This window comes from Habropoda laboriosa, unplaced genomic scaffold, assembly GCF_001263275.1.
Source record: "Habropoda laboriosa isolate 0110345459 unplaced genomic scaffold, ASM126327v1 scaffold816, whole genome shotgun sequence".
NCBI lineage: Eukaryota > Metazoa > Arthropoda > Insecta > Hymenoptera > Apidae > Habropoda > Habropoda laboriosa.
Genome location: NW_017101002.1, coordinates 926,026 through 938,174, shown reverse-complemented (window position 1 = coordinate 938,174; position 12,149 = coordinate 926,026). Strand labels below are relative to the sequence as shown.

The window sequence follows — 12,149 nt, the reverse complement described above, 5'->3', positions numbered from 1 at the left end:
TCTCGATACAAATACAATCATAAAAATATTTGAGAAAGCAATAATTTGTAAATATTATTATCTTCTGTCTGTTTTGCCGACGCCTCGTTTCCCTGAGAACAAGTGCCTTGGCATTTTCGTCCCGATGAATCGATCCGCTTCTCCTTTTAACCCCTTTCTCGCTATCTTTTTCTTTAAAGCTTTGTGCGCAATGTTCTTTAATTTCGTTTTCATCGCGTCATCTTTCACGCCCATATCGTCGCGCGCTGGTCTCGAGCTGCTTCGAGCTCTCGACTGAGACACGGAATCCATTCTCATGCGTTTCCTAGCGGGTTGCGACAACGATCTCGCACGTCCCCTAGTTTTCGTGAAATGCGCCTGTCGCAAACATCAAGAAAACATATTATAAGTACATACCAATGTTATACCGTTTCCCCCCTTCTTTGCCCATTTACACCCAGATTATACATGACAAATTATAGATTGACAAACGTTACTCACGTTTTCACTATCTTCCATATCGACACCTAACTCTTCCATTTGTTCTTTCAACTGCGATACCGATCTATCTCGAACCTTAGCCAGTGCTGTACGCGGTAGCGCAGGTTTCGTGGAAGCCTTCAGTATCCGGGCTTCGTCTTTCATTATAGCTTTCTTTTCTCGAATTTGCTTAGCCAATTCTACGATATCCCGCATCGTCTCGGACAATTCCGGCACCTTGTAATCGTACATTCCCGCCTCTTCTCGAAGCTGTTCTTCCCTTTCCAGTTTATTTAATTTCTATCCAAACGAAACAAAAGATTAAGGTTACGTTCAAATAAAGCATACTGATCTACGAATAAAGGCAACGAATAAAATACAAACATCGAATATATCTGGATCGATGTAATCAGCGATATTGTGTCCTTCCCAAATCTCAGGAATTATATCGTACTTCTGCTCGCCCTCGATGTCGTAGTTCTTCTTCAAATCGAGCATGTAATCGTCTCCCATTTCTTCCTCTATTTCTCGTTCCAGTTTTCGCTTCGACTTCAATGCTGTTTCCATATCTTGTCTCTTTTTCAAAACGCTCTCTGGAATACAAGGAGCGCGAACTTTTTCATCCCTCGGTGTCGGTTGCGCAACGTGCAAACGATTCAGCAGTCCCTCTACCTACGGTAAACATAAATGTCCGAAAATTATAACAATCATCGGGCTGAAATTTTATTTGAAATACTTCAAAACCATACCTTTTTCGTTCTCATCTTTTGATCCACTCGGAAAGCTAACAGACGTTCACACGCTTGTATTTTAACGTCCATTACTCCAAAGTCCGTTATCGTACTCATTTCTAACACAGGCACATCATTATCCTCCAACGATTTCAACAGTGTTCGTTTCTCAGCCGAAACTTCTTCCAAACGTAAAACATCCACTTTGTTTACCACAACCGTTAAAGGTTTATTAGCAAACAAAGGTTTAATCGATTCGAATAGTTTCACCTAACAGATAAAACCAGATGTACCAAGGCAGACAACCAACTCAGCCAAACTCGTCGTTTACCTGTTCTTCTAAATTATGACCACATTGTTCCGATATATCGCAAAAGTAAAGTACGGCAGCTCGTAAATGTGCGAGTGCGGTTATTGCCTGCATTTCTATCACGTTTCTGTCTTCCAACGGATGATCTAAAATTCCAGGTGTATCGATTACCTGCCATCTCAAGTATTTGTAGTCTGTATGACCAACGTATAACGACTTTGTTGTAAATGCGTACGGTTGAACCTCCACATCGGCACGGGTGATCTAGACGTGGAATAACTAGATCGTTTATGCGTACGCGTATGCGTAAAACATGATGACAATTACTCCAATGAAATTACCTTGTTTATGAAACTACTTTTACCAACATTTGGGAAACCACATATTATTATGGTCCGTGTGTAGGGATCTATGCTAGGTAAACGGGCTAAATGTTGACGAACTTGCTCTAAATATGCTAAATTCGCAGCTTGCCTCTTCATGATTGTTGCCATACGACCCAAAGCAGCTTTCTTCAACTGTTTACATCGATATAATGAATCTCCGTACTTCATCAATCGAACGTAATCCTTTGCTACGCTATTGGCACAGTATACATGAATAGTTTGTAGAAAGACAGTGATACTTGGCAATCACAATTCGTACGATATACTTACTTGTCAATTAAATGCCTTGCTATATTTATCTGACCAAGAGCTAATTTATAATGATCCTTATCGTACAGGATGTTCATTAAATCAGCATAAAATGGATGAACATCGTCTAACTTGGGAAATTCTTGTATAATTTGAGACAGCCTGTCGTGAAAATTTTGTTGTGTAAATTTCACTTTACGCACGTAAAACGCGCGTATTCTTGCGATTTTGTAGTTCTTATGTATAACAGTTGGAGTTTTACGCTGAGTCTTTGACAAGATTATATCGATGAAGTCCTAAACAAAACAAAACATTTATTCGATTAAACGGAATAATTACAGATAGAAAATCAAAAGTATAATTGCTAACCTTTGCAGCAGGGACAACTGCAATTTTCTTGAAATTGTACAAACTCATTATTGCGTGTGCCCTTTAACCTATTGTCAAATTAACCAAATCTTATGCTTAACAAGTGCACAAGTAGACGTGTTAACACGTCCCACTTTTATCTTCCAGCGCAAATTTACAAGTTTCGCCAATACGCGAAAGCACATGCACCTACGGGGACTTCACCTATGAGTACAACTGCATCAAGAAATTGCGATGTCAGCGCCGGACGACAGAGGTAGGAGGTTTTCAAGGTATCATTATTGGTTATTCATATGTTCAGTTACATTATCGAACAATAGTGATATACACATTACGAATCTAAATGAGAAATTAACATCACACATTGTAAATGCTTTTCATTTGTGAAACATTCTATATATATATATATGCATATTTTTCTAATTCCCCACAATCACTTAAGCATATATTTTTCATGTAACATAAAGCATATTTCTATGCTGTGAATTTTTTTACATAAAATTTATTCGCCCAATAGCTTTTAGCAAGCGGGTAAGGTAAAACTCTTAATATGTATTTTCACTGAATTTTTACTTTTCACTTCCTTTAATTAATATCAGTGTCAATTATTTTAGTGGATAGAGAATAAATTTCTGCTTGAAAATTTCTCTCTTTTCGCTTAGTTTAATCGCTTGTGAAAAGAAGAAGTTAAAATTGAACGAAGTAGAAAAATATTTTTACTAGTGAAGCGCATGCGCAATAGCGAGTACTTGGAATTGGACATGACTGATAGAGAAGAACGGTTGAATAACGGGGAATTTTCATAACTTCGAACTCTTTTGAATTCAGTTGTCGCTGCTTTTGTATTTATTAATTAAAGGAAAATGTTAGATGTTGACGTGTCATGATCAACGTAGAAACAACTGAAACACTAAAATATTGGATACAGAGTATAAAGAAGAATATATAGCATCGGAGGTACAGTAGTTTGCAAATGATCGTAAGCTAGCAAGAACCGAACTGATTCGTCCCGCCATCTTGAACTATACCGTACTCTATCGTTGCTAGATATTCTGTTCAACAAGGGAACTGTCAGTACATGTATACATACATACGTGAATTCGTATTACGCGTGCCTTTCCAACTTCGAACTTCGATAGAACGAGATACAAACTAGATTTTCAATAGGAGATGTTATTATTTTTACTATTTACAGCATATCTATCCACTTGCGTAGTGAATTAATTTTTGTAAAAGACGCACGTAGGTTGTACGTTTAAATCCATATTTGTCTTAAATCCTTTTTAGTTGATAACAAATATTGCGAGGGAAATAAGAGACGTGTTTCCATTATAGCATCTCTATCCTTAAACTATCCGATTAAGTAAGTGGCTATTATAACAGTTGTATTTCAAATTTCGTGTAAATTGTGAATTACAAATCGGTGATCACGAAGATTTTTGTTCGAGTGGAGCATCTGTCTGAAAATAGGGGGCAAGAAAGGTCGTTCGATCGTCTCGAAAGGTATTGAACAGGTATATGATTGCCAATCGTTCGTCAACACTTCCTATCTTCCGTTTTTAAACGTGATTACCATTTTCCATTTTTCACTATGTATTTTCTATTCATTTTGTTTTGTTTCCATTCTTTTAGTGCATTTCATAAAAAGTACACCTAACAAGTTTTCCATTTTATTTGCAAATTACATAAAATAGAAAATGATGAGTTGATCTGTGTAATGCTTCCTTTTGTTTTCACCTTTTGCTTAATTACTTGCATAGCTGAAATTCATTTGTTCCCCCTTTTTCCACACAACCTCTAATACACAGGGATACACTTGTAATGTTGCACAATACTTGAGATAGATCCACTATCGATTATGCCTTATACATGATTACAAAAATATAGGACACATATACGTAATAAATATCTTGTAAAGGTGTTAACTTATCAAGCTGTTTCACTTATTTGCATATAGTTTAAAAGAAATAATTACCTGTAATATTTACTTGTATAATAAATTGACAAGGAACTCGAAACATGATTTCTTTTGTTCTCCAATTTCTGTATCTAAACACTTTGCATACCTTTTATACTCTTCCCTAACAGAGAGAGTGTGCTACTTCTATCATTGTTGACCATTGATATTTTGTATCACAAAACATGTAAAATCTACAACATTTAAGAGGGGATACTTTTGTATACAGAATTAACAGAACTGACAAACAGTTTTGTAATGGGCAATATACCTTGAATCTACATTAAATAAAAATAATGCAGATAGCTTTGAAATCATGAGATACTCGACGCTGCAAGAACAAGAATACGGGGTACCTTTACCTCAAAGCCGGTTATCCAGTGAAACGAATGAAACTATGATGGCTGATGCAGATACCATGGAATCAAAGAACAATAATCCCATCGAGGAAGGTTCTGTGGTATCCAATCTTCCTCTTTTGTTTGCCAATGGACACCCAACATCATTGGAAACGATTACAGTGGTACGAATATATCTTTTCTTACATATATGTTTATATATTAGATGTATTTAAATCTTATTACAAATGTTTCATTTCAGACACAGTTGGAACGCTTCGTAACATTCATGGTTCAATGCTCGCTAGATCATGATACTACCGAAGTGATGACTGAACCACGGTGGTGGCCGAAAGAAGTTAAATTTTCAAACCCCTTGATAAGACCTAAAAGGATTAACGATGTAAGTTAATTAATAAAGTGGCAAAGCAACTATACGTGCAATTTGATTTCAATGGTTAATTTTTTAACGGGCGCTATGCTTCAGAATTGGATGGCTAATTTGAAGAAATTAGTGTTCAGGTGCTACACTTACCACAGAAGTGAATACCTTTTACGCTTTTGTTCGTATCTTGCACGATATCCGCAAGAAGAGTTAGAATATGTTAATAATTGGGATTCTACGACAAGTTTGTACCACAAAACTACCGGCAAGTTATTAGTCACATTTCGTAATGAAAATATGGTTAGTTGTTACAGTTTAATTACATGCTGGTTTGTGAAATTTAAGAATTTTATACACTAAAGGATCAGATGATTTTCTTCTTCCCTTTTTTCCTTTTTTTTTGTGCAGAATTATGATAGAAGATATGAAAGTCCGCGGAAAAAATTGTTGTCTTGTAACGGAGTGACTTCTTGTTACTCTAATAAATCGAAACAACAAGAACATTCCAGTATGATAGTTCAGCCATCAACAGGAGATATTTATTTATGTGACAATTGTGATGCTGAATTTATAGGCCTAGAGAAGATGAAGGTATTGCATTAATTATAATAAAAGGGATGAATGAAATTAACGATAATTGTATACTATTCAATAGGAACACGAACGTGTGTGTTGCGAGCAAAGACACGCCGAACGTAATTCACGACCCGCAACACCAGACTTGACGTTTATGGAGCCTGAATTAAGGCAAAACCAGTTCTTGGAATATTTTAGACTGTATTCGGTGAAATCAGAATTGAAACCATTTGAAACTAACAACAGCGTTACAGTTAATAATAATAATAGTAATAGTAATAATAATAACAATAAAAGTACCAGTACACATACCTCCCGTCGTGTTCGCGGATCTCTCAATTTTACGAGGTGTTCAAGTATTCCTTTTTCTTCTCCTGCTGGTGTATTATTAGCCAAAAAATCAAAAGCAATGACGGAAGAAACGCAACAAGAAAGGCTAGAGAGGCTAGAGAGACACCTTATCGCTCCTGTTTTAAATAATTCGGCTAGACCAAAGTGGCTAGAGGCGGAAGTTCATCACGATAGATGGATCGTTACATACAAGCCAAATCGGGACAAGTCAGCATGTCATTACGTGCATCAATATAAATTTGTAAATTCTGTGAAACGGAAACCAAGTGAGTATTCGATGCTTAAACGTGTACCCTCTCTTTTTCTCTTTCTTTTCGGGCTTTACAAAGCAGAGATGGTCAAAGACCGCATTGCGTTTTACATGCAAGATCCATTCAATACAGGAGTTGTTTCTTTCTTTTAGTGTTGAGCATACAATCGCAATTATTGTACGTTGTTTGTCGACCTGTTTACGTTCTCCTGACACGGCTCACTCCAGAACAAATAAATGCCCACAAAGGAGACCCACCAAAATATCAGTGTCTTGTTCGGAATGTTTCAGTCGATAACAACGAAACGATGATAGAAAGTCAAGAGAATGCGAGACCAAATGTTTCATCGAAACGGAAAGCTCCGAGTGATGAACATGACACAAACACGGTGGAGGAAAACGAGAAGATAGTTACCAGTGAGGCTGACAATGAAAACTTGACAGCTCTCGAAGATGATGAAAACGTTTCTGAAGAAAATGAGGCGGTTGTAATTACATCGACTAAGGAGGGAACTATGTGCGTTAAACAGGACGCGATTACGGTAATTGATCTTTGCTCCTCGGATGAAGAAGAAAATCCATGTACTAGTGTATCTTCGGATGAAAATAGAAATCCGTTGAATTGTACGACCGAGGATGTAACGAAATCGTTATTGCAAACGCTTTCTTCGGCTAACAATAAGTTTCATGTAAGACCACATATTATTTGTCCAACAGAAATGAAAAGCGAATGTTTCCCAGATACCATTCTTCTAAACGATGACAGTGAAAATTGTACAAACAAGTACCACAGTACAATGTTAAATACACGTACAAGTTTATCCCCAATCCCTAGACCACCACCGTAAAACTTCAGTTATTTGGTGCATAAAATCCGTCGTATATGCGTTACATCTGTTACAGTATTTATTGTTTCTATTTTGTACGATTATAAAATATAGAAAAAAAGTTACATATATCATTTTATTATGTGCAGTGCATTGTAGTCCACTGAAAGGAAAGGTTAAAAAAGTGAAGGAAAAAAGCAGTCGCAGCTGTAGAGTACCGGAAACGTTCAGATTTCGACGTTTTCCGTATAACAGATAAGCACGCGCATTTTTTATATATTATATACTGTTGCAAAGGGAAAAGAAAAGAGAGAGGAAAAACAATAAAATACAGATGGAAATCGTTTATTTCTCTTTTTTATAGATCAATCTTGTTTCTCTGTTGTGTACCTCTCGTAGAAATGTGACTGTGTTTGGATTTCATTTGTTTCCTTTTTTTTTTTTTTTTTGCCTTTTAACAATTTTTATCTCAATTAAAAATGCGTATATATTTAGAACCAAATATAAGAAAGTTGCACTTTTTATTCTTGTTTTTTCTTTGGTTTCACTATTCTATTCATTATAAACGATAATATCATCTCCTTCCAATCCATTTCAACTGGTTTCAAAACTAATCTTTTCGTTGAAATGTTGTGGAGTGGGCCAAATGCTAGGGCAACTGCAGTACACGCTAAACAAAGTACGTTGTACGGCATACTAAAGTCAGGTGTGGGTAGACTAATTAGTATAGTTTCAGTTCTCAGTTGTACCACATATCCCTCTCTTGAAGCGTTAAAACTGAAAGTTTCATTACATCTTTATTAAAACACCAGTTAAAGAGTTGTGCATGTACGATTATTGGACAAAACATAATTAACTTCAACCTTGACGTTATAGTACTTCCATCGAGTGGTAACGCAGTATAATTTCTTGCGATTGGAAGTAACGCAGTGATTATAGCAGGGCCCATATAAAATCCATGATTAGCATCCGGGGGATACTCTTGCCACTTAAGAAACGAGTAATCCATTTCTATAGAGAATTTGGTTATTGACTGCGGTGGTAAGCGTAAGATCAGTTCCAGATAGTAAGGGCTTTTCCTTTCCTTGCCTGGTAAATAACGCTGCACCACTACAACATTAGTCGAATTGAATCAAAGCAACTTTGAAAAACAATTCGGGGGCGGGGCATGAAAATGAGACAATCGTTGACTATGGATGCAATTACTCACGTGGTACAATACGTTTTGCTCCACAAGTTATCGTGACAGAATGTAAATATACTGGCAAATACCATGGAATATTTTCTAATAAAACAATGTCGAGTGTTTGCCAGTAATTATTGTAAATTTTCGTTATTAAACTACCCCTTTCTTGCCCGTATCCTGCACGACAGAATTTTCTTGGTATTTCTTTCAATATATTTATTGTAACTTACACGTTCGTTATACTCACCAATAATATATCTGTTGGCATACAAAATTGAGGGATAATTTAAACTAGCTTTATGAGTGGTGTTATGTACAACTCCGATATTAAACATTCCTCTCGTGGAATGAGATCTAATATCATAAACTGCTATTTCATTTAACTGTCCTCCACGAAGACTGATGATTTGAACACTTGGAGCAGGTATTAATTCGTAAATCTGATTGGTATTATTACTGGATACATCGATATATACATTGCTTAATGTAGCAAGAGGGCATGCTCCTCTGATCCCCATTTCAAAAAATTTCCGAATTGACCAATTCTGCAAAACGAACTGTACAAATACTACGAACTTTTGGTGACACTTAGTGAAAAATTTACCTGTGATGCATCTGTTGCAGTGTCATATATCAATGAAACAGATTGCCTTAATTCTAAGGACGTTTTGGTACAGTGGGTGTTGGAGCATATAACTCGAAAATGTATTCCGATGGAATGATAATTTGTGTTGTAAATATAAGCAGAGTTCAATAAAGTTGCTAATCCTTTCTACAAGAACATCATATAAGACAATATATATACATTTGCGCAAAGAGAAAATAAGACTCTATTATCTGTGCATACCTTTGAGTTACACGGCAGTAACTTTTTGAATGGAGTTAAATTTTCAGTGCAAACTATTTCTCTTGGTAACGACGAGTAACGTAAATGACTAGAATTGACACTATGCTCAACCACACCTGTGGGTCGGAATGTAAATTCTGGAGACATACTGTTGGAAGGATTAACAAAGTTTAGGGAGGCACAAAATAAGCCTGCTAGAGCATTTGTTAAACCTTTCCATTCATCGTCGACACTGTTGACAACATGAGAAAATTGTGTTAAAATTATTTGCACAACAGTTAAATAAAGTAACGTTCCATTTGTCAAGTTTAAAGTTACTGCATCTTACTTATCGACATCTTTGTGAAACCATGTGGATATCTCAGCACCAGGAGCAGCATTATAATAAGGATATCCCCATTTTTGGTAATTCCACAATCCTTTGGTTAACGTAAGGTGTAATTCGTCCACATTATGACGACTTATAATTTCACCGAGTCCTCTTGGAAACAAATGCGAATGTTGAACTAAAATGTCAATTTGCAGTTGTATAAAAGAATAGCGAAAAAAATATTGTCCATTAGAGAGAAAAAGAGAGATGCTTCTAAATCGCGCAACTTACATGACTTTGTGTCTTTCGTAGTTTCCCAGACAGTAGTAAATTGAAAATATGCGTAAACATGATTGCTTAGTAATGGCTTTAACATTAACTCTTCGTTAAAAAAGTCATTTTGCGAAGACACGAATTCTACAATAATACCGATAAGTATAAAAAACAATATAGGCACTTTAGAATGCATCATGCTCGATGGAGATGGAATACTTTCGGACGATTCGATATATTGTTAATATCGTTTCAACTGTAAAACAAATTTCTAGCGTTCTATAGACGTCGTTATACTAAGTAATACAAATGATAATCAATTGAAATGATATGCATTTTCTTACATTCTACGAATCGTGTAATTCATCGCACTTATCGACAAATATCGACGAAAGGAATATAACGATAAAAAAATACATGATTCGACATTGAAAGAAAAGTTGTTAAGCGTTTTTCAATTTTTTCCGAACATAGAACTGGCAGAGAAATGTAAAAATTAAGAGGCAGATACTTGACGATTAACAACAGAGACTTTTAAAGGATTTAGCGATAGAAGCAGCAACAGAGTATGAGAATTATCGAAAAAGAAAATTGACGTGGTAAACCGGTGTACACATTTGTTATCAACGCTCCCGCATTCTTCGCCTAAGGGTGTGTTTTCACCGTGTGCAAAGGTAAGTGCGCAAATAAGTAAGTACGTAACGTATAGCATCTGTAATAGGATATGTGAGGAGGAAATGTTGCTTCAATGAAAACTAGCTTGAAGGATCGATAATTTTGACAGTGTCAATTACATGTGTCAATTACGATTGATCAAGGTATAAAGGAAGGAAGACGTGATTTGTACCGGAGCGGTGGTTAAGTAAAACGTTAAATATGGACTCGGAAGAAGGCGAAACATATCCGAAACAAGGAACGACAATGCGCAGCGAAAAAAATGCAGCTATCGACTACGATGAAGACAGAGTAAGGTTAGAGTTATTAAATCCTATGGAAAGATTTTAGTTTTTTTATATTTACGAAGTATTATTAATTGCGGAATATGGTACTAAGGGTATTAACCCGTGACGTTTCAGCTGCACGAGATGACAGCATCTTATTCGGAAATATCGTTCGACTCACAATCGTCCCCACCTGTTTCGGAGTTGAGATCGCTGATCGATTCACCGGATATCGATGGGAGAAAATTCTTGGATGGCAGCTTGGAAAAGATGAACGGAATCGGTAGCAGACCGGATCAGTTGAATTTAAGAAATAGAGAGAGTAGCCCGATCGAAGACGAAGACATAGATCCGCCGAGTTATCACAAAGCAATGGGATATTTGCAATTAGAAGGGACGGTGATGCAAGACGGCGACATGGTATTATTTGTTGCGGAAGATTTAGAAAACAAAATTAAGCTGTCTAGTCCTGTGACAAAAAAGGGCGACACCCCATCGTTCCCAGGTTCTCGCAGTTCCACTCCTTGCTTGTACAGGCAGGCCTTGACACCTCAGGTGCCTCTTCTCGATCATAACGTATTGAACGAATTAGAAATGGAAGCGAGAAAAGTGGCCACCTCTGTGGATGCGTTAACGGAAAATTTGGCTGCTATTTTACACAGCGTAAATGACCATTTAAACGTTACCTTTTCTTTCGCCTTTCAGTATTTTATCATTTTGTCGCAATGTTCTCAGGCATCCGCGCTTACCGTTGGCTGCTTGGAAACGTATAGGGATGCTGTTTGTAAAACATGCGACGCGGTGGATCACAATATCAAATCGATGTATCAGTTGATGGCAAAATGCGAGGAATTATCGAAATCGATGGGACCTGTGTACAAGTTAGCGGAACAAATGCGAGTATCGAAGCATTTATCTGTACGTGCATGCTTTCTTCATTATTTCTACTAACATTGTGTTCTTTTTTTATTAAAAACTTTCAGTAAAGAGATGAAGAGGATGTTGGAGTTGTTTGAGAGCGCAATGAACCTCTAAATTCCATATAGGAAACGTGGAATTGTTGTTTACATATATAAATATAAATAAATAAATAAGAAAAATATATATGTATATACATATATATACATGTAATACATATATATGTATTATATTTATTTATTTATATTCTCGTATAGCTAAAGGATTTGTTTGTTCGCATTTACGATATATTTTTGATTGTTTCTGAAAAGTATTCGGGAATCACATTTAACGTGATGTATAATTAATTAGCGCACAGTCGTTGTTCGTTAAATGTACATGGTTTAATTAAACGTTAGAAATATGAAGAGACTCGAGAGCGTATTGTTCTGAACCTTTGAACGTCAGTTGGCAGGTTGAAAGCGAACATACGAATACGGGTGTAAC

The 12,149-nt window shown here is 36.3% G+C and overlaps 4 protein-coding genes across 4 annotated transcripts; 2 read left to right on the top strand and 2 right to left on the bottom strand.

Moving 5' to 3' along the window:
* Positions 1-6: 6 nt before the first annotated feature.
* Positions 7-2,664, bottom strand: LOC108577779 (nucleolar GTP-binding protein 1). The gene is made up of 8 exons (XM_017940981.1): positions 2,505-2,664; positions 2,157-2,431; positions 1,842-2,079; positions 1,522-1,764; positions 1,209-1,460; positions 844-1,131; positions 481-759; positions 7-357 (listed from the first exon to the last, which is right to left on the bottom strand). Exons 1-8 carry the CDS (start codon positions 2,550-2,552, stop codon positions 58-60), a joined length of 1,923 nt encoding a protein of 640 aa, XP_017796470.1. The 5' UTR covers positions 2,553-2,664; the 3' UTR covers positions 7-57.
* A 2,083-nt stretch (positions 2,665-4,747) lies between these two features.
* Positions 4,748-7,209, top strand: LOC108577753. Its single transcript, XM_017940944.1, has 6 exons — positions 4,748-4,984; positions 5,062-5,202; positions 5,287-5,484; positions 5,593-5,775; positions 5,840-6,377; positions 6,515-7,209. Exons 1-6 carry the CDS (start codon positions 4,778-4,780, stop codon positions 7,207-7,209), a joined length of 1,962 nt encoding a protein of 653 aa, XP_017796433.1. The 5' UTR covers positions 4,748-4,777.
* Positions 7,210-7,575: 366 nt separating this feature from the next.
* LOC108577800 (GPI transamidase component PIG-T) lies at positions 7,576-10,003 on the bottom strand. The gene is made up of 8 exons (XM_017941004.1): positions 9,823-10,003; positions 9,550-9,727; positions 9,222-9,453; positions 8,979-9,146; positions 8,622-8,919; positions 8,399-8,551; positions 8,052-8,298; positions 7,576-7,965 (listed from the first exon to the last, which is right to left on the bottom strand). Exons 1-8 carry the CDS (start codon positions 10,001-10,003, stop codon positions 7,710-7,712), a joined length of 1,713 nt encoding a protein of 570 aa, XP_017796493.1. The 3' UTR covers positions 7,576-7,709.
* A 560-nt stretch (positions 10,004-10,563) lies between these two features.
* On the top strand, positions 10,564-11,780 carry LOC108577819 (uncharacterized protein C17orf59 homolog). Its single transcript, XM_017941026.1, has 4 exons — positions 10,564-10,770; positions 10,881-11,408; positions 11,481-11,641; positions 11,729-11,780. The coding sequence occupies exons 1-4, from the start codon at positions 10,681-10,683 to the stop codon at positions 11,778-11,780; spliced, it is 831 nt and encodes a 276-aa protein (XP_017796515.1). The 5' UTR covers positions 10,564-10,680.
* The last annotated feature ends 369 nt before the right edge of the window (positions 11,781-12,149 follow it).

Excerpts from the sequence above, each read along its gene's own strand:
- LOC108577800 (XM_017941004.1), bottom strand. The coding sequence starts at position 10,003 with ATGATGCATTCTAAAGTGCCTATATTGTTTTTTATACTTATCGGTATT. Across the intron at positions 9,728-9,822 it reads TACGAAAGACACAAAGTCAT|TTCAACATTCGCATTTGTTT; the intron begins GTAAGTTGCGCG and ends TTGACATTTTAG. Across the intron at positions 7,966-8,051 it reads GGAAGTACTATAACGTCAAG|TTTTAACGCTTCAAGAGAGG; the intron begins GTTGAAGTTAAT and ends TGAAACTTTCAG.
- LOC108577819 (XM_017941026.1), top strand. The coding sequence starts at position 10,681 with ATGGACTCGGAAGAAGGCGAAACATATCCGAAACAAGGAACGACAATG. Across the intron at positions 10,771-10,880 it reads TCGACTACGATGAAGACAGA|CTGCACGAGATGACAGCATC; the intron begins GTAAGGTTAGAG and ends GTGACGTTTCAG. Across the intron at positions 11,642-11,728 it reads TACAAGTTAGCGGAACAAAT|TAAAGAGATGAAGAGGATGT; the intron begins GCGAGTATCGAA and ends AAAAACTTTCAG.
- LOC108577779 (XM_017940981.1), bottom strand. The coding sequence starts at position 2,552 with ATGAGTTTGTACAATTTCAAGAAAATTGCAGTTGTCCCTGCTGCAAAG. Across the intron at positions 2,432-2,504 it reads CAGTTGTCCCTGCTGCAAAG|GACTTCATCGATATAATCTT; the intron begins GTTAGCAATTAT and ends TGTTTTGTTTAG. Across the intron at positions 2,080-2,156 it reads GCAAGGCATTTAATTGACAA|CGTAGCAAAGGATTACGTTC; the intron begins GTAAGTATATCG and ends CTGTGCCAATAG.
- LOC108577753 (XM_017940944.1), top strand. The coding sequence starts at position 4,778 with ATGAGATACTCGACGCTGCAAGAACAAGAATACGGGGTACCTTTACCT. Across the intron at positions 4,985-5,061 it reads CATTGGAAACGATTACAGTG|ACACAGTTGGAACGCTTCGT; the intron begins GTACGAATATAT and ends GTTTCATTTCAG. Across the intron at positions 6,378-6,514 it reads TTCTGTGAAACGGAAACCAA|TGTTGAGCATACAATCGCAA; the intron begins GTGAGTATTCGA and ends TCTTTCTTTTAG.